Below are 21,013 nucleotides of genomic sequence, written 5' to 3'. Positions count from 1 at the left end.
TGATTCTGATGGGGAGTGTTAGCATAGCGTTACTAATGTATAAATTAGGGAATCACTAAAAAAAATTAATGAATTAATCGCAAACCTGGGGAAAAATTAATCGGGATTAATTTTTTTTACTTCGTTTTTGCTGACCACTTATCTGCAAATAACCACAATATTAAATTTACATGACATGACAACACGCTGGACCCTAGATCAAATATCAAATATAGATCAAATATAGATCTGCTTTTTGTGAAAAAGCGGTCTAAACCAAAAAAATAACAAGATTCAAGTACTAAAAACAGATTGAATATGTATTTCTTTTGCAAATAACCATGTTATAAATGTGAAAAAACCCAATGAAATGTATTGCTTTGGATGATCGCACCGCTTAGGGAGAGAGAGACTGCTGCTCTGAGAGGTCCGATTAATTAATAAATATTAACGCGTTAATCATAATTTGTTAATCGCATGCGTTAATGCGTCAACATACACCCCCCTAGCATAATTATATAAAGGTGCTTCTAACCAAGGTTCCTGCGTGCCCTTAAAAATTCTTAAAAGCATTGTATTTATAATATTGGAATTAAAACCTTGAAACACCTTTAAAAAAGTCTTGAATTTTGATATCTGAGCAATTAAAAATTGTGCTGCTTGAAACTTCTCAGTTTCACATTTCATGTCAAAACTTGACAAGATTATTTTGATCAATGATGCAAATAAACATCAGGAAAAACAGTTATTATGGGCTAATATGCTGAATGCCCCACCGCCGTTTTAATAAAAGAGCACAAACAAGATAAAAAGCTACTATTTTGGTTAAAAAAATGTGAATAAATGAATAAAACAGAAATTAATTACTGAAATGAAAAATAGACTAGGAACTTGGTCTTAATTTATGACATGAAATGCCTGAAATTTAAAGTGAAGAAACTTTTAGGGAACGTAAAGTGTTGCGGGACAGTGCTTTTTTCTTGATTGCATAAACATTTCATCACTGTACAGTGCTGCATCAACACAAGGCCACTCTGCTCAGCTCCAGAATGTCTCCCACTGTAACAGCTGAAGAGTTACGGGAGTCAATTACATGTAAACTATGGCGCTAAAGCTGTGGTATTAAAGGGTTAATCCCCTCAAGGGTGATGGGGGTTGCTGGAGCCTATCCCAGCTGCTGGGTACACGGTGAACTTCCATGAAAGTGTAAACATGAATGGTCTTTCCTCCAGCGAGCTGGTGTCGTCGCTCAGCAGCTGCAGCTCCGGTGTTTCGGCTCAGAGCCTCTCCGTGAAGGCCTGGTTCAGGTGTGTCCTGCAGCAGCATCTGCACAGGAACCTCGACGGGACGGACAGCAGAACGGGTGAGAACATCTTCAACACAAGTCAGAAAAGAATCAGATGACGCCACGGCTCTGCGTTCGAATCACCGAACTGATGCGGCTGCACCTCCCCAGGCCGGGCCGTGGCGGAGCAGCTGAGCGAACTCACCCGCCTCGTGCTGAGGCTCCCAGAAGTGTACGATCTTCTGCAGAAGGCTGGCCTTCAACCCACATCCAGCAGGCTGGAGCCAACTGCAGCTCTGGAGATGTTTGTCAGGGTAAGTTACTTTCTCTGAGCTTTGACTCGGCAGCATTTTGCTTTTTAAGAAATATAAACAAACACTCTCGTGTGTTTCAGGCTGTGGGCGGAGTCTACAGTGGACTATCTCTCCTACCTGAGCGCTCGGCCATGATTACCAGAGCCCTCAACTACATTGGTGACATCTTAAAATACATTGACCCTTATGTGGTGAGCAAGAACCATGAGGGGATACAGCTGGCGTACTGGGCTGTGGGTAGGTGGACACAGAACATTCATTAAAGTGAGGCTTGTAATCAGACTCAGTGATGCTCCTCTCTGTGTGGACCAGGCTGTGTGGTGAAACACTGGAGCCCCCTGCTGGCCACTTCCAGATGTCAGCAGCTGTTGTTCCGCATCGTGGATGGTCTGCTGCTTCCTCACAACCTCCCTCAGGACAGAGCTCTGAGGGACAGCCTGCCCCTTTATCTACAGGTCAGGACTCTTATGCATTTCATTAAACCTCACAATTTAAGACTCGTGAGTCGCCTCAGTTCTCTGTTCTCTCTTGAAGGGTCTGTCGGTGGCCTCAGGTGTGTCTCAGTCTCAGGGCGTTTACCTGAAGCAGCAGCTGCGCTCTGTAACCTGCAGATATCTGGACCACTTCCTCCCTGCCTCGCCGTCCGTTGGCAGCATCGCCAACCACCCCGTGCTGCTGGCGGCGTGTGAGCCCAGCCCCACTGTGCGGGGGGCTGCACTGAGGAGGACCATCCTGGGGGTGCTATGGTCAGTTTCTGAAAAGGAAAGTCTCCTTGTTTAATGTGAATTCTCAGGGTTTCTACACGTTTCTTCAAGTTAAATTTAAGACTTTTCAAAACCCATAGTCGAAGAAAAATCTATATTCATAGATCAGGGGTCTGCAAATAAGTAGTAAAGTAAAAAAAAAAACTCGAAATACTGCAGTACCTGCGATAATGCTAGTGTGAATGCTTTTTGCTGATAGTAGTCGCTGAAGACTGAAGTTGTTGGTCATGCAATTCCCTTTAATTGCTGAAGGGATTTGCTGAAAATGCAAAAGCTATTTGCAAAATGTTAAATTTGCTTAAAGAACTATAAATTTGTTAAAGAACTAGTGCTGAAACTGATCTAAATTTCAGAAAAATGTGTGATAAAATCGCTTTAAAATCCCTAATACATGCCAAATTCGTCAAAAACATTAGCATGTTGCTAAAATATTAGCAACATTTTAAATTAGCATAAAAAAACCTCAGTAGATGCCAAATTAGCCAAAAAGCTAGCTCTTTGCTTAAATACTAGCTAATCTATAAAATAGCCAAAAAAATCCTCAGTTAACTAAATTAGTCAAAAACATTAGCCTGTTGGTAAAATAGAAGCTAAACTCTGAAATATTCTAAAAAAAAAACCCTCAGTAGCTAGTTTGTTGCTTAAATACTAGCTAAACTCCAAAATAACCTGTAAAAGCCTCAGTAGATAATAAATTAGCCAAAAACGTTAGCATGTTGCTAAAATATCAGCTAAACTCCATTTTTTAAACTACTGTTAAAGATTAAAACATATCCCATGAATATATCTAAAGGCTTGTTGTAAATCTACTTAAAATGTTGAAATCTGAACAACTTTCTCATTAATTTTTTGTGAGGCATATTTTACTCAATATTTCAAAAACTATGATGTTTAGGAATATCAAAAATACAAGCAGAAATGTCCAGAACAAGATGAACTTTTTGATATCAGGATTACTGAAATCGCTGAAAGTGTGATTGAGTTTTTACTTGCCGAAAAACTTGATTCAACTGATTTACTAATAATTTTATCACTTTCAGCAAATTGTTTTAGCAATTTCTTATATTGCCAAATTTTCCATTTTAAGGCCTTTGAGAATTTTTAAGACTGACTGAGGCTCAGACGGGTCAGAAATCAAACTCTCCAGTTGTTTTCTTGGTTCATTTCTTTCCTTTTATCCTCACATTCCACAGTGACAAATTTCTGCAGTTCAAAGCTCACGCCCCCCCTCCCCGCCTGGCCTCGGTCCTGATCTTCCTGTACGAGCTCCTGAGGAGAAACTCGGACTCGGACGCCACCCTCCTCACCCTCCCCCTCCCCTCTCTGCTGCGCTGCTTGATGCTGGTCAACGAGCCACAAGGTATGAAAGAGCTCTAATGTCCACAAACTGTTCATGGTCTTTTAGTTTTTCTAAATTATAGACGTTTGGTTTGCCGACAGTGAAGAAGACGAGCGCAGAGGCTCTGCAGCTTGTGGTGGAGCGTTGTGCTGTTGCATCATCTGAGGGACCGTGTCAGCAGATGGTTGCAGTATTACGGTAACTGTAATACGCAGAAGTAACAATCTTTATGTTTGAGACGGTTGAACCCATTTTGACGCTCTGCTGGATTGTTTCTCAGCTCATTCGTGGAGGAGAACGAGGGCGTGTATGACCGGCAGGTGTACGGCGTTTTGGAGACGGTCGCCGTGTTGGACCCCGGGGTGGTTCAAGCTCTCATTCCCAGTCTGTCCCTGAGTCTGAGGACCTCCGAACACAGACGAGGACTGGGCAGGAACACCGCGCTGAGGTGAGCTGCAGCAGGAAGTCATGCAGACAGCTGTACGTCCTCGTGTTCTGAAAGTGTCTGTGTGACAGGAGTGCGTATGTGAAGCTGCTGAGTCTGCTGGGAGAGAGTGGGCAGGAGGAAATCACCAACCTGGAGAGCGACTGAGACGTTCCTCCCTCTGGACCTGGAAGAACTCCTGAAAACTTTCCTCATCCGACTTCTCCTTAGTTGTTGAAGCACAAAGCTTTAGGAATTTTTAAAATGAATGCCTATTAAAATGTTACTGTAAATAATATGTGACAATCACAGCCTTACATTTAGACAGATGTAATAAAAATAAAATAAAATGTGAGAATCGACTTGGAGATCTACACGAGAATGCACTCCTCACGGTGATGTCAGGGCTGAAAGAGTGAAAAGTGACCTCCAGTGTCTGGGTTTAGAACAGCAAAGCTGACAGCTGAACACTGTTTAACACAATTTTACATAAATAATAAAGGTAACCTAAACAATTTCAACAGAAAAAATGTAAAATTTTATATCTGATCCTATTCACACGTATTTTAAGTGTGATCAACACAAACTGATAGAAATTCATGTTGGCATCATTTAATACCTTCAGCAAAGACACATCGCTGCATGTCTGCACGGATTTTAATCTCTTCCCAGGATAAATTTACTTGTTCTACGGGATGTTTTAGGAGATAATTGTAAAAACAGGAATGTTTTGGTTCAGTGAAAATGTTAAAAGCAGTTATCAAGTCACGTATTTTCAGCTTTCAAAATAAGAGCAGCCAAGTAAAAAAAAAATAAAAAAATCTCTGGGTGAATGTATTTTATAACCTTAAGTGGAAATAGACACTTTCATATTTTTGTCAACAGTTTTCACTTAATTTGATCATTTTTACCATTATTTTCCTGCAGATCAGAGTTATGAACAAAAACAATGAGGAGTGATGTTAGAACCACAGCTGAGCTAACAGCAGCTCACTGACCGCAGTAAAAAACATTAAAATAGAAATACGTTTGACTTTAATGTCAGACATGCTGGAATTATCTGACTTTTGCTCGGTTTATAATGATTTTGTGAGAACGGAAATTTAGGAAACTCTTAACTGATGAGAAAAGATCTTCTGCAGCTTCACGTCTCATAGCCAAAGCTAACGCTAGTATTAGCATTAGCACAGATTGCAAGAATAAAATCATAATTTCCTTCATAATCAAAGTACTTGTAACCTTCGTCTAACTTTAACCGGGTTGTCAGAGAGAAATAATCCACGACTCGTTTAATATCGTCCAGAGGAATTTAGGGAAGCAGCTTTGGAGCATTCTGCAGGATTACTGACATTTGTACTTTGATTTGTGAACAATCTAAGAGAGGAAAGCAAATACAACCAGGTGGGACATTTATTAAATAAATATTGTACAAATGAATTTTATTGTTTACCTAAAATTGCTGTTATACTATATAAACTGGAAGCGACTGGACGTAAAAAGGGTCTATAGGGACCTGGTTGCCACTTGTCCATTCACCATCATCATGATCTCCACCTGGTTGGAACAGAGAATTACAAATTTAATGAAAGCCAGAGTTTAATATCAAAAAGATAAGGAAGCAAGGTACTGTTTGTTCCTAGCCTCCTTTTTTCTTTTTTGTCTTTTGCATTCCCGAGTTGCAGCAATCTCTCCCAATCCGGCTTCAGTTTGCACCTAATCACACGAAGCCTCGATCCGGTCTGGCAATCACACAAGCCCATTTTCTGTCATTGCTAGTCATTTACCGGCCTCATCAAACTGCAATCCATCTCCTCTCCAGAGCAGCCGTCTGCCGCGCCGCACTCCTCTTCCCCCAGCAGCATCAGAGCGCCGGAACAGCCCCTTCAGACGCGCCGCTGTGCGGGGACGCTGTAGGATCAATATGCAGCCGTCTGATGTTGCTACATAAACCTCTTAAAACGCCACTGTGATCGTTTCTCTTCCCGTCTTAACTGCCGATCTGCCTCCATTAAAAACACTCCGTTTGTGTGTTTTTTTGTACCATCTTTATTCTGCTCGTCTTCTGGCAGGCGTTTGAAAGACGTTGATCGCTCTTCTCCCGTTTGAGATGGAGTTCGAGACGTTTCCAAGGCTCCATGACTGTGACCTCACATTCGTTTTAAACATGAGCCGGACAGAAATGTGGCATCTGCAGGTCACAGCACACATTCAGCAGCATCGTGTGGATCCTTTTACAGGTTAATCATTCAATGAAGTCTGATTTAGATCATTTAAATAGGGGTTCATGCACTTTTCTGATAGAATTTTACAAAAAATGAATGTTTTTTTTCAGAAAAATTAAAGATGTTAGTGGTTTTAGCTTACAAAACAAATGTATGTTATAGCCCTATAATGGGTTGTAGGTGTTTCTTTCATGTTAGTTGAGCAGCTCATCAATATTTGTCCAGGTTTGGCATTTTGCTGCCATCTTCTTCCCTCTCCTTCAGATCCATCTTTGGAAAGGAGTTCGCCCCAACGACGGGGCAGCGACCTCCTCATTAAAGCCTCTCTGTGTTCGTGTCAGTCTAAAGATCCGCCCCTCATCCGGTGTGGTTGCACTTCCACTTCAGTCGGGCGTCTTTGCAGCTCTGACCGTCCAGAGTTCTCCGTGTCCGTGCGGTTAAACAGCACCGATTCTGTGGTGCGGCACTTGTAGAGTCTGCAGGTTTGGGCAGGTGAAGTGAGGGGCGGGGAGGAAGCACGCCGCTATCCCATTGGAGGCGAACGGCAGCGTTGGCCCATAGAACACCTCCTCTTTCCCCTCTGTGCTTAAGTCCAGAACCTGCAGGAGGGAATGCCATAAAGCTGGGTCACTAGGAGCAGAACTGAAATGCTTTAGTTAAGAAATTCCTGCAGTTAAGCTGTAGCCACCAAATACTAGCTTAAAAAAAAGATCTGGACACTTTATTTCTGTTTTAGTAAACACAAAAAAACAAGCAGCGTTTCAAGGAAGAAGATGCCGAGTCTCAACTCTCGACTACACCATCTGGATGTATGAGAACCTTCACCAGCACTGGTTCTGATCTCCTTCATGCTTTAGATCAGGTTTAGTTCAAGAGTTTTTGTGGCCCTCAATAGATCTTAACCAGCTGTACATTGCTTGGAAGAAATGTTTTTTGTTTTGTGGTTTCTGGCGACATCTGCAAGGGAAAACATGAATTACATCTATATGTCAATTGCACAGTGTATTAATTCCACCACTAGAGGGCAGACAACACGTTCTACGTCGGAGAAAGGAAAGACCGTGACGACGGCAGTAGAAACTGTGGATGAAATAAAAATTTACTGGCAAGGAGCGCAACAATAAGCTCCAACAACCACAACGGAGGCTGTGCTGCACAGCAGATAAAGGTAAATTCATACCGAACGGGATTCGACCAGTTTCAATGTTAAGTTAAAGGAATAGACGCGACATGATGCGACCTGAAGTCCGGCGACGAGATTGGAGCGACAGGCACAGAGCGAAGGTCTGCCAGCAGCTCAATTCTTCAGCGATGAGTCGCGAATCGGCCTGAAATATTAGCTAAACTGCAAATTAGAATAAAAACAAAAAAAATACTAAATTAGCCAAAACAGCTAGCATGTAGCTGAAATATTAGCTAAACTCTAAAATAGCCTAAAAAACAGAAAAGGCATAAATTAGCCAAAACAGCTAGCGTGTAGCTAAAATATTAACTAAACTCAAAAACAGACTAAAAAAAGCTCAAATTAGCCAAAACAGCTAGCATGTAGCTAAAGTATTAGCTAAGTTCCAAAATAGCCTAAACATTCTTAATAAATTTCAAAATAGTCCAAAAAGCTACCATAATGCCATAAAAACTTTCAACCTTACTATAGTACACACTGACTCCATATAATATAAAGCAACGACTACTCGGCTATTAAATTAGTTGGCAGCTATTTTAAAAGTCGATTAGTCGTCAATTTGTCGACTAATCGTGGCAGCCCTAATCGAGATATTAAAAAAAGGACAACATTTTTTTTTCCCCCCTCGGGTTAATACGAGACAGAGAACCTTCAAGCTCAGCCACAGAGACACAGATACACAGTGGAAGCGGCTGTCATTCAGACACAGACCCCTGTACCAGGAAAATCTTTTAATGATAATCTTATAAACTCAAACATGGAGACATGATTACAGATGTTTTTGTAGAACTCTCCACAGTAAATAAACTAGATTTCTCATCTGAGTCTTCCATACATTCTAAGTGAGATATCCACAGACACCGTTCCTCACAGCAATCATCTTAAAAACATTAGGTGGTAGCTCCTCCCACATGTGGCGTCAAGCTCAGGAAAAGGTTTTGACAGGCAACGAGCAGCCAATTTTTTGCGTGACGTAAGAGGGGCGGGGCACACTAATTTGTCGTGCAAATCGTGTTTTGTGTGAGTCCACCTCAATGTTTCCAAAAATGACAAAATCCAGTGAAGTTGAGACAGAAGCTGGCTGTGTTGTGGCTTTGGAAATGACCCGGGTAGACGGGAGTTTGTAAAAGCATGTCTGCTGAAAATAGCTGAAAAAGTTTCAGGAAATAAGTCTGTCAAATGATGCAAATACTAGACGTGTAGAAGATCCAGGCAGCAACTAAAAACACTATTTTTCTCATTTTTTTTTTAAACTAAAATTGGCCCCCAGTCTAATGTCAACATCTTAATTTGGCCCTCCGCTATAAAAACTTTGAGAACCCTGCTTTAGATGATTGTGGGAGCTCACTGATGATGTTCTGTTTTATTTAACATTATTTAACGTTGGTCAAACTGGTGAGTCCCGGGTTCTGTTCCTAAAGTCAAACAAATCAACTTAATGCTTATCTTGAATAAATGATGAAAATGATGTTTCTGCTGTTTTTATCATGTTCTAGTAGAGGGGTGGACAAACTACGGCCCGGGGGCCACATGTTAAACTATTGAATCTGACCCGCCAAACTGGAACAAATTATTCTGATTAGAATACTTTATTATCCCTTTAAATCTGAAGGCACACTGCATACACATTGACCTTTGTTTTAGGTGCAGAAAGTTATTTTGCATTTGAAGATTTTGTTGTTAATTTTTTTTTTTTTTTATGACTGTCATTTGATCATTTCAATGCCACATAAACGCAGAATTTCTCTAAGTTTTTCTTCAGGGACATCGATCCATCAATGCAACTGGGACGAAAAGGGAAACAAAAGTCACAATTTTGAATTAAAAACTCTAAAATGTTCTGTCATAAAATATAAATATTAGGGCTGTGAACTTTAACATGTTTACGCACACGATGAATAAAAAGATAATTAACGCGTTAATATTTATTTACGCAAATTAATTACACGTTCACTTTGCCTCTGTGTTCAGACTTCCACCTAGTGCGTTAAAACACTTTGTCAGGTATTATCCCCCTTAAACGGTGGACACGATAAATTTAAACATTTCAGACGATAAAAATGAAGGAAAAATGTTCTCTCTGGGCTGTGACAATGTTCAGAAGATTGTTTGTGGGATCATTTCCACTTTTATTTGTTTTTTTGATTGTTGTTGTTTTTTTTTTAATTCGAATTGCAAAAAAAAAGACCCACATTTTGTTTTATAAAATAGTTAAACATTCACAACACAAAAGTGTAATAAATCTGATTATTTTTTAATCGATTGACAGCACTAATTAAAAATAAATGATCTAAATGTGTGTGATTTCATACTGTGATTATTCACAGATAAGTGGTGAGCAAATATTGTCACTAAAAAATAACAGTAATCGATTAATCACAATTAATTATTTTTCTAATTTGCAATTTATTAGTTAACTATTTTTAATCGATTAATTAAAAAATATTAAAATATGAATTTTTACTCAAAATGACAGCATGTTTTTCTCCAGATTCTGTGTTAATTCTTTCTCTCATGAAGTGAATTACCAAAACGCTCCTGATTCGGCCTTTCTGTCAAACTTTGGAACCTTTTGTGGGCCACAAGTCAAAAAGTTTGCCCACACCAGTTCTAACAGCATTTTTTCTAAAAACGCAGGACACATATGAAGACATTTTAGCTTAAAATTGGATTTCTGAGTATTTGCTCAAATTGTTGTGAAGAGCAGATTTAAGAATGCTGTTTAAAAAAAGAGCTTATTTATGACGTAGTAAATACCCTCTCCCTGCTCTGCTCCATTCTGATGCATCAGCTTGGTTTAATTTGGTTTAAAACTGTATGGATGAATAGCTCCAATATTGTCTCTATTTCTGTTGCGCCGCTAATGTTAGCTTGGCGTTTTGAGGGGCTGTAAGCTAGCAGGACGGAGTATAAACAGGTCACAGTTATGGGTGACAGGAAGAGGGGCGTGGTTACTCCTTGTCAACTTTTCCCCTCACAACTCAGAGGTAAATTTGTAATGAACTATGTCCAAAAAAAACAACACGTTTTTTGATTTTGGTTAAGAACAGCACAATAATTAAAAGACCACTAGAATCCATTTTACAAAAGATGATCAAAGTGAGGATTTACATGTTTTTTTTTTCTTTAATTTTGGGAACTTTACATTAGTTCTACCTTTCAACTTATGTACAATTCTGTGTAATAAGTTAAAGGCAGTAAAAACATTATGACTGAATACTTAATCTTGCTGTTTCTGGGTGGCTTTCTCACCTGAATGCACGCCAGCGGCTCATTGGTCCAAATGGAGTATCCTCCAACCACGTAGATCCTGTCGTCATGAACAGCCACGCCAGACTCATTCTGACCTGCAGTGGGCGGAGCCAAAAAACTGATCATTAAACGATTGTCCCCCAAGAGATGCCAGAGCTCAAGTGCTTATGTTCTTTGATTTACTGTAACTTTTCAACCATTAACACGATCATTCCAGTAGATTCTGAAGGAGAAAAGCGGCTCGTCAGTTGTACAGTTTCAGTTCTGATTTTTGAGTTTTCCGTGATGAGCAGAGATTAATTTTACATGGGGGGGCGGGGCTTTGGGCTCATTGGCTACCTGAAAATGCATCCCATGATTCCCCAAGCGGTAACGGTGATACAATGATGAAAATTCGTCTGTGTGCTGCCCCCTGCAGGTTGAATTGAGATATTACAGTTTAAATTTATGATTGGTAAAACCATTTAATTCTCACGTCATTCCAGAAATCTGACGTCATGATCTACAGCTCCAGTAATGATAACAGTTCAGCCCCCCAAGCCCCGCCCCTCTGACTGGATTTTGAAATTTTGACTGTGGGTGGAGTCAGCCTCCAACTTCCCTGTTTGGTTATCCTTTAACATAAGAATTCTTGGTAAGACCACTTCTCTTACACTGTAAAAAGCAGAAATTTAGGAAAGTAAAAAAAAAAAAAAAAGCTTGTTTTAGAAAACAAAATATCTTGATTCCTGTCTTGTGAGGAAAATAATCTTGTTTTTCAAAAGCAAAATAATACTAGGTTGAGAAAACATCTCTTGGTGACCCAGGGAATTTTTTAAAATAAAAATTACTGGTTACATCAATTCTTTAAGATTTATTTATTTTCTTTTTTTAAGAAAATCTACAACTGAAATAGACATTTTTGACTTATTTTTTTACTTTTTTTGCAGTGCATTGAACTAATTCTGATTTTCTTGAATTTGTTAAAAATAAATAAAAACCTCAACATTTTCAGAACTATAAAGAAGACATTTAAAATCACCTTTCTGAATTAGATCTCTGAGAAACTAAACCATCGACATACTACTATGTATCTGGAAAACATGATATTTACCCTCTGAGGAAATAGCATTAGATTATTGAGTTATTGATGCTTATTAAAGTTTCAAATATTTTAAATTAGCTCCTATAATGAAACTATGACTGGGAAACAGGAAATGAGGTGAGATCGTCAAAAAGCAAAATATAAAAAAGACAAACTGTAGACTTAGAAGATATTTTAAAAAATATGTTGTTTTAATTAGTTTTATAATATGTAGTTGCATTTTTTTAACAGTTTGACATACACTGAATCAAAAACAACAGCTTTTATGGATGATTTGGTCTCATTTTTAAATTAATTTTTCAGAAACTGCTTTATTTCCCTTTGGGTATTAAATTATCACTGGAATCAATTCTCTGAGTGCAGCCCCGTTCCTCATCTAACATCCCTGACTGTTCCCACACTGTGATTGGTGCTCACAGGAAACGTGGCGGTGAAGCATCGCGGCTCACCTGTGAGGAGGCTGAAGGAGCAGCGGGTCCACTGGTCCAGGTCCATGTCGTACGAGTCGATGTGGCGGACCAGGATGCGGTCGTTGTTGTAGTCCAGGTCGTTTCCCCCGAGCACGTACAGGTTCCTCCTCACGGCCACCATGACGTGATAGACCCGGCGCTGCAGCATGGGGCTGCGGGCCAACCACTGGTCCTGGAGAGGGGGTGAAGGTGGGAGAGATGGATGAGGAGAGAGAGGGAGACGGAAAATGAAAGATTGTGGTTTGGGGAGTGGAGCGAGTGCAAAGGAGAGCGAAGAAGGAGATTAATATTTAAGCATATTCATGCATGGGTAATTGATGTATGCTCAGTGCTAGATAAATAACGTGACACTGGAGCTCTGGATTGTACTAATGACTTCCCTCCCTTTTTCTAATCATATGTTTCAGCCACTCCATTTTCCAGCGAGGGTCCCCGCTCATCCCACTCAGTGTGCGGAAGCTTGTTTTTTTGTGGGTGTGTGTGCACGTTCTAGTGTCTGCCGGGAGCTGACGGGTGGCCATCTGTTGAGGGTAGAGTGGGTGGGGGGTTGCTGTTGCTCTGGCAGGTGAATGCAGATACGCGGTGAATACAAATGAGGCTGCTTCTCTCCGTCTTTTCACTCTTTCCTTCAGACCCATATATGGGTGTACACCTTTTTACAGACGCACACCCCATGTTGGGCCGCGAGGACGGCCCCCCATCATCATCCCGGGGCCGCCTCGTGCACAGGCACAACAACAAAAACTGCTGCAATTTAATCAACTTTTAGCAGATAGTGTTTTATATCAAAATAATTACAAACAAATCACAAAGCCGTTACTGCAGATGGAGGAAGTGACAGATCTGGGTTTCCTATGTTCTGCTTGTTCTGGATGTTCCTGGCTTCCACTAATTTCCATATGGTGAGAAAACCAATTAGCCGACACTTAAGTACTGCCTGTTGTGTAATCCATCACAATTCAGCACAAGGTCGGCATTCATTTGCTTTTTCAAAAACCATCCATTGTTACACAGATGCTGTTTCCATGTTTGCTTCCTTTTCACATTTTTAAATAAATATCTCTGTTTTTTAAACATAATCACGTCACATGTGACCTGAAACTAAAAGACAATGATAACCAGTTCAGTGCTCCTGTAAGGGGTAACTTCACAGGTTAACATATCTGATAATCCTGTTTAAAAAAAGCTTAAACTTGTGCTGACAACAGTGTTGAAAAGACTCTTCTGTTGTGTGCAGAGGGACTGACAATAATTCTATTGAAGATCTGCATTTAAACCATTGACTGTACATGAGAACTGGAGCGAGTGAGTGAGACGTCAATTCAGTCCCTACAGTGCAGACATCGCCATGTTTCAGCTGGAGACCATCATTGACTGAATCGGTCTGAGTCAACGGTTCACCAATCAGGAGTGAGCTTGTAGGAAAGTCCACACCCCTACACAACACATTCTCACTCGCCACACGTTGACGTTTGGGTAGGGACTCCTCCGTGTCACTTCTTGACGTTTTGGGTGTCCCCAATTTGTCAGGGTTTTTTTACCAGCTGGCTGGTAGCCTAACACAGTACCAATACCGGTTCAGGTACCAAATCCAGTACCGCGTCCAGTGCCGGGTTAGGGTATTGGTACCGGACGCGTCCTGAGGACCAAGCCACGTACGGTTCCGCGTCCCGAAGGTTGTGGACCCTTGAGTTTACAAACAGTCAGAATGTCAAAAAACTATTTATCACTGTCTTAATCTCTATCACCTGTTAGTTGTGTTTCAATTACTCTGCGGCTGAATGTTTCTAAATTTGTGTAACTGTAATGTTCAGTGTCAGATAGAGGCAGTCTGTGATTCTCTTTCCTAAAACGTCAACAAAGGCGAGGTGTCCGTTAGCGCACGCTGCTACCCATCTATGAAGAAGCCAGGGAAACCAGCTGGGAGTAGGATCAATATTACGAAAGTCACTTCAAAGTTCGTTTACACATAAAAAGGTCTTAAAAACGTTTTAAAATGTTCTGATATAACTACGTTTTGTCCCAAGAAATCATACAATCATACAGAACATGTAGTGTTTGGTGTTTCAGGAAGGCAAACTCTGCCTTTTTGGATGTCATCGTGTTCACACATTACGATAAACTAACACACAATGTAAGACAAGTGTCAAGTGTCTAATTTGTATAATTTTGACAAAATATATTTTTATGGGGGCTGCACGGTGGCGCAGTGGTTAGCGCTCTTGCCTCACAGCGAGAAGGCCCCGGTTCAAATCCCGACTGGGACCTTTCTGTGTGGAGTTTGCATGTTCTCCCCGTGCATGTGTGGGTTTTCACCGGGGACTCCGGCTTCCTCCCACCGTCCAAAAAACATGCTTCATAGGTTAATTGGTGACTCTAAATTACCCCTAGGTGTGAATGTGAGAGTGAATGGGTGTGTGATTGAGGCCCTGCGACAGACTGGAGACCTGTCCAGGGTGAACCCCGCATTCGCCCTTCAGTAGCCGGGATAGGCTCCGGCACCCCGCGACCCCGAAAGGGAAGAAGCGGACAGGAAAATGGATGGATGGATATTTTTATGGAGAGTAAAACATTGAAAGTTATTTAAGGTTTAAGTTGATTTATTCTGAAATAATATTCCTGCCTTTTATTATTCATAATTATGTTAAAAAGTTACAGTTCTAAAGTTTAAAAAATTGGCAATTTTCTAGCTTTTTGGGCTATTTTGGAATTTACTAAGATTTATTTTAGGCTATTTTGGACTTTATATTTCAGCTATATGCTAGCTGTTTTGACTAATTATGGCTTTTTAAAAAGTTCTTCAGGCCGCTTTGGAGTTAGGCTAATATTTACACGCTAGCTGTTTTGGCTAATTTATGCCTTTTTTCCATTTTTTAGGCTATTTTGAAATTAAGATATTTTTTTCAGCTAGCTGTTTAGGCTAACCTACATTTTTCTTTTTTGTTTGATTTTTAGGGCTAATTTGGCATTTAGCTCATATTTTAGCAGGCTCTAAACTTCAGGATCTTCAGCTATCAGTTTCAGTGTTTTTAGCAATCAATTTCCCCATCTTCAGCATTAGCATCTTCAGCGGCCAAATTCAGCTTACAGCATTCACACTAGCATTATCGAAAGTAATGCTATATAGTTCATAATTTGTTTCGGTTTTAAAGTTTTAAAATTTTAGTTTTAGTGTGTTCAATAAATGCTTATCCTGTTCGTCCTGCGACCTAAGGTGTGTCTTGGATTTTGGCCCCGTGTGATTGAGTTTGACACCTCTGATGTAAGAAATAACGAAAATTACACAATACCAGGGATAGTACACAGAGATTTGCTAATTCAGTGAATACAGATAACCATAACTGGAAGTAAGCAAGCAGTCTTATTTGAAACTGGAAATACGTCGCACAGCTCTGTGCGTAGAGTCCATTCCAACTTCAAACTGTGAAGTTCTTTCAAGATTCAACAGTTTTAAGCAGAAAGCCCATCTCTGCATTCAAAACTCTAAATAAGCTCATTTGACAGTTACCTGTTCCGGGTCGTACACCATCAGACGGTTTTGGTACTGAGCAGTGTTTGTAACTCCACCTGCAACAAGAGAACAACCCATCCTGAGCTTCTGGTCACATGCACAGGTAAACTCAGAGGTCAGAGGTCGGTCTCTGCGTACCTGATACCCAGAGCAGGTTTTCCGCCACACAGCCAGCATGGCAGGACAGGGAGCGGTCAAAGGGCTGGACAAACATCCATTTGTTCCTCTTGGGGCAGTAACGCTCCACAGAGGGCAGCACCTGCCTCAGCTCATTCCTGCCCCCCACTGCATAAAGGTACTGCCCCAAAGCCCCCAGGACAAAGTGTTCTCTGCAGGCCTTCATGGGGGCGATCTCTGTCCAGTGGTTGCTCCTGGGGTCGTATCTACAGGCAGTTCTCACCGCACACGTCCTCCCCGTGGCGTGCTCCACCTCGCCGCCCACAACAAACAGGAAGTTGCCCATCACAGCCACGCAGTGGTGGCTGCGGCCCGTGGGCATGGGCGCCAGCTCGCTCCAGTTCGACCCTCCTCCCACGCGAACGTGCTCCTGCCCCGACGGGCTGAAGTACCGCAGCTCCCTCACCCTGCTCACCTCCCGCTTACGCCCACCCACTATGTAGAGGGTGAGGGACTTGAAGCGGGGCCGGGTGCGAGCTGACTGGTGGAGCGGCTGAGCGAAGGTGGCGTCGTGGTAGTCCAGGGCCTCGTCCACCAGGGCGGCAGCAGTGGGGCTGGATTGGACGAGAGGGTGGCCGTGGGCCAGGTGGTGCAGGGTGGGGACGTCCATGAGGCCGTAGCGGACGTGCTGCAGAAGATCCTCGGTGTACTGGTAGCGGCAGTCATGTTCCAGCCACAGAACCACCAACTGGACAGAGAGAAGAGAGAGAGGATGTTCAGAACGTCTTCTTAGTTGATCAGTTAAAAAAACAAAAACACTCCAATAAAAATCATGTTTTTAATTAGTTCTCCTGGTATTTTTCCTGATGATGGAGGAGATATGAAAGGCAAAAAAGATTCAATTAAATTGTGAATTTCTTCATGCAAATCATTGTAAATCAGTGTTTTGAATTAATCATAGATGCAAGTGTTATTAAAAAAACTAATATTTAAACTTTTTTGGGGGGCTGGGAATCAATTTAAAAAATTCACGAATTAATCTTAAATCTGAAAAAACTAATCAGCCACTTTTTATATATTCATAATATTAAACCACACGAAAATTTGTATTTTTAGAACATTTATTTTTTAACCCTTTTGAACCTGGGGCCTAAAATTTTGTTTTTGTCTGTATTTGAATTTTCTGTATTTTCAATTTGAAATACTACCTGCTCGCTTATTTGGTATCATTTGAATCATTACAACCTCTCCCATGTGACACTACCTTTATTTAGTCATTTTTCATGTTATATTCACACACTAGACATTAAACAGAAAATTCATCTGGAAAAATTTGATTTTTTTTGCTGTGGAAACCTCAAAAATGTTTAACAAACTGTTTTTACAACATAGCATGAAAGTTTTAGGTGTAATTTTATAAAAACAACAAGAATAACATTTGTCAACAAACTAATCAACATGTTTTTGAGTGAAAAATCCAGGCTAAAGTCACACCAGGCAGCCCAAAAGAATTCCTCACTGCTGCCTTTTTGACATTTTTCCTGGAATTCTGTTTTTTTCAGCTTTTTCTAAAAAATTATAAAACAACTTATTTGGGAGAAGTTTGATCCAGCTGGATTTCAGGCCGGCTTGGCTGGAATCTACACAGGTGGAGGCATGTCTGTCCATCTGAACTGCTCGCCTCCCACGATATCGGCTTTCACGGAGAACCGTGGAGTGTCCGCAGTTTTTAGACAACGCCGGTGCTTATTATTGTGGAAAATTCATGTCGTTACACATCCCAAAATAAATTAAAGATTGGTTTCCTCTCTGGATTTCAAATAGTAGACGAATGGATGCCCACTTCATTCTCATACAGGCCGGTCCATGAAAATATTGTCTGACATTAAACTGTTGGAGACCACCGTCCTAGAAGACTTTTTTTTTTTTTACATAATCGTGATTAAAGACCAGTGGAAATGCTTTTAAAATTGATCCAAAGATGATCAAAGACTAAGTAAATGAGAGCAGGAGGCTTAATTTAACCCTTTTTCATTTGAACAAACAAACATTTGTCATCTTTCCTGAATCTAAAGTCCAAAAAGAAAAATGGACCAGAAACGACTGTAAGACTCTTCACCATTTTTTTTCCAAGACACCATTGGGCTATTATGGAGAAAACAGCACTGCAGCACACACAAACACACACACCAGCATTTATTAATCAGCAGCATTCAATATACAGTCTGCAAATATCCACAGGCTGCCTCTTTTGTTTAATGCAGGCAAAGCGGGTAGCAGGGAGAAGGATTTAATTGAACTTGAGAGTGGCGGAAGGTTATTTAGCAGCAGCGAGGTGTGAATGTGGGCGAGAAAACTGGAGATCTCCGATACCATTATCAGGAAGACAAAGTGCACTTTAGCTCAACCCATGCAGCGCCTGAGAAGTTATTACACGGGGGGAAAAGAGGCCAGTTTTTGAAGGAAAAGCAACGGGAATGACCAGCACAAGAGAGAAAGAAATTCCCACCATCTGAGGAGGAAAGGTGTGAGTCGATGAGCAAAATGTGTGCAGCAAACTTTGTGTGGCATCACTTTCCTCCTTTTCTGAGCATCTCTCCTCATGTCTTGGAAATGACAGTGTGTTGGTGTGTGTGAGAACACCACAGCAGCTGACTGTGAAGGTCACACTGCATAACACAACTTCCTCAGGGCACAGAATAAATCAACTCCCTCCCCCTTCTCCCCTCCAAACCGAAAGAGAGGTGCAAGACGGAGAGAAAGAAAGAGACTGTTGTTTGTGTGCGACAGTGATAAAGTCAGGGGAGAAGATGATGAGGGGCTGAGGAAAGAGGAGGATGATGATGGAGAGCTGCAGAAAAAACAGGAGGGATGAAAATGACATGAAAGTGAAAGGAGAGAAAAACAAAGGCAGAGAAAATGTGTTTCTGAAGACTCCGGGAAACTCGGCGTGACGATGATTGACAGACGAGCGGCGCTGGTCCGGTATTGATGTCCGCCCCGCCATCCTCCCACCCCCGCCTCTTTCGGACGACGGCCCCCGCTCGCCGTCCGCTTCCGTCTGATGCCCAAATTAACCTTCTGAGCGAAGTGAAGGAGGCCCAAAGCAGCCTAATCAGAGGCTGATTATGGCAGCGGCGCCTGGCTAAAGGGTCAGGGTAATTGTGCCATCAGAGGCCTGATTGTTTTCAATCAGACGGCGGCCGAGTGACAGCTGGGGGATTGGGGGCCCTGATGGAGCCACGGTGGGCCTAATCAGAAAGCAGGAGGGGGAGAGTGAACGAGGAGTAAGGGGTGGGGGGGTTTGAGGTGGTGCAGGGACTGATTGGTGCAAATGAACAGTCAAAATGGCAACTCTGCATCCCGCGCCGCCGCCGCCTGGCTCCACAATCCAGGCAGTTCATCATGCGCAGAGTGTCAGAGCACTCAGCTCAGTCCAGCTCCTTCCTGCTGCACGGGATGCATCCCATAATACCGCAGAAGCCGAATATTTCAAATATTCACCGCTATGTGCTGCTTTAATGCTGAGAATATTCCGGTTTGGAGTTAATCAATCTGTATTCCAGTTCCTGACCTCATCCACACAGAAGAAGAACATTAGACTACGTACTTTCCATATCTCCTCCTCGCTGAGCGAGGTGAGGCGGTCGCTCTTCAGCACTTCTCTGAGGAGGCGGAAGGGCAGCTGCAGAGCCTCGTCCTGCCGGCTCTGGCTCAGCTCAGACAGGTGCTCCACCAGGTAACCCACCACGGCCTTCTCCAGGGCGGGCAGGTGGAAGAGGTCAGCCACGCGGTACAGCTCCAGGTAGTTCACGCTGCTGAGCTCCTGCAGGACCAGAACACTCAGTCAAGGAAAGACAGAATTTGGATTTTTATTTGAGCTTGGTTCTATGTAGGCAAATACATGAAGCAGCGCTCCATTCAAACGCTTTGATGAGGACACAAGACTCAGCTGTCAAACTCACACCACCAAAGAAACTAACATGAGAGAAGGGCGCCACCTCCTGGCATTACCTCAGAACTTACAAACCATTATTGACAAGTGAGGCCAAAATAAAGACACAAAATATGTTTTACACTAGAACACTTAAATAGTTACTCCATCAATTTTTACCTGCTATAGTTTACCCAATATAAAGTATTGGTATTGAAGACCGCGGTGCTCCAAGGCGTTTTTGATTACAGCACCTGTGACATTTAAAATCTTCTCCCCCAATCACGTGACATCATATTGGACACACCTCCTCATCATATTCTAATAACTAAATAAAAGTATTTGCCACAAAAAATAGGTTATTATCCATAAAAATTAAAAAAATAAACAGAAGTCTGACAAAATGGCTCTTACATTCCTTAATAAACTACTTATAGGACATTAACAGGTATTAGTAATGTGGTATTAAGGTGCTTTCTTTTCCATAGATGCAACAAACCTAAAATTCTAATTATTTTATGTGGTACTGTCAATTAAATATCTCAACTAGATTTAGTATGTACTTGAATACAAAAAGTGATTTATAAATGGTTTGTAAAGATTAGATCACACTTTTGACTGGGGGGCTGGAAACCATTCAATAAACTGTCAATAAGAACACTGGTAACGTATTTATTAATTCTTTACAACAAATGTAAAAAAGTGGGTTTTAAGAGAGGGCTTAAAAACAGGCAATGTTGAAGACTAACATGAATTTGAGCTGCATCAGCTAAAGCACGGTCCCCTCTGAGTTTGAACTTTGTTTTTGGTACTTTTAATAACAGTTGATCAGCTGATCTGAGAGGACAGGAGGGGACATCAGAGAGGTAAACCGGCGCCAAGCCATGTAAGGATTTATAAACAAATGAAAGAAACTTAAAATGAATTCTAAAATGAACAGGTAACCAGTGCAGTGAAGCTAAAACCGTGGAGATGTGTTCGTATTTCCACTTTCTAGTTAAAAGACGAGCAGCTGCATTTTGCACTAGCTGGAGTTTTATTAATTTGTTGAATGATTCCTCCCCAAATAAAATATTTGAGGACCTGTGCAAAGGTGCACATTGAGATGGAAAAACAAAAAGTTAAGATGTGCATT

At 41.4% G+C, this 21,013-nt stretch overlaps 2 protein-coding genes across 3 annotated transcripts in view; one reads left to right on the top strand and one right to left on the bottom strand.

The window, feature by feature from the left end:
• The window catches only part of mms22l (MMS22-like, DNA repair protein), a 23,937-nt gene extending 19,458 nt beyond the window's left edge, over positions 1-4,479 (top strand). The window contains exons 18-26 of the mRNA XM_024268158.2: positions 1,212-1,342; positions 1,436-1,578; positions 1,659-1,815; positions 1,891-2,033; positions 2,113-2,324; positions 3,536-3,702; positions 3,783-3,879; positions 3,962-4,129; positions 4,198-4,479. Of these exons, the coding sequence (XP_024123926.1) occupies positions 1,212-1,342; positions 1,436-1,578; positions 1,659-1,815; positions 1,891-2,033; positions 2,113-2,324; positions 3,536-3,702; positions 3,783-3,879; positions 3,962-4,129; positions 4,198-4,273 (1,294 nt within the window). The 3' untranslated portion in view covers positions 4,274-4,479. The remainder of the gene's footprint in view (positions 1-1,211; positions 1,343-1,435; positions 1,579-1,658; positions 1,816-1,890; positions 2,034-2,112; positions 2,325-3,535; positions 3,703-3,782; positions 3,880-3,961; positions 4,130-4,197) is intronic.
• Positions 4,480-6,129: 1,650 nt separating this feature from the next.
• The window catches only part of klhl32 (kelch-like family member 32), a 38,598-nt gene continuing 23,714 nt past the window's right edge, over positions 6,130-21,013 (bottom strand). For both annotated transcript variants that reach the window (XM_024267710.2, XM_024267711.2), the window contains exons 6-11: positions 19,555-19,770; positions 15,966-16,692; positions 15,825-15,883; positions 12,296-12,488; positions 10,763-10,857; positions 6,130-6,926 (exon numbers count right to left, since the gene is read on the bottom strand). In XM_024267710.2, coding sequence (XP_024123478.1) covers positions 6,765-6,926; positions 10,763-10,857; positions 12,296-12,488; positions 15,825-15,883; positions 15,966-16,692; positions 19,555-19,770 — 1,452 coding nt within the window. In that variant the 3' untranslated portion in view covers positions 6,130-6,764. The remainder of the gene's footprint in view (positions 6,927-10,762; positions 10,858-12,295; positions 12,489-15,824; positions 15,884-15,965; positions 16,693-19,554; positions 19,771-21,013) is intronic.

This window comes from Oryzias melastigma, linkage group LG16 (genome assembly GCF_002922805.2).
Source record: "Oryzias melastigma strain HK-1 linkage group LG16, ASM292280v2, whole genome shotgun sequence".
Classification (NCBI taxonomy): domain Eukaryota; kingdom Metazoa; phylum Chordata; class Actinopteri; order Beloniformes; family Adrianichthyidae; genus Oryzias; species Oryzias melastigma.
This window is presented reverse-complemented; position numbering and strand designations above follow the sequence as displayed.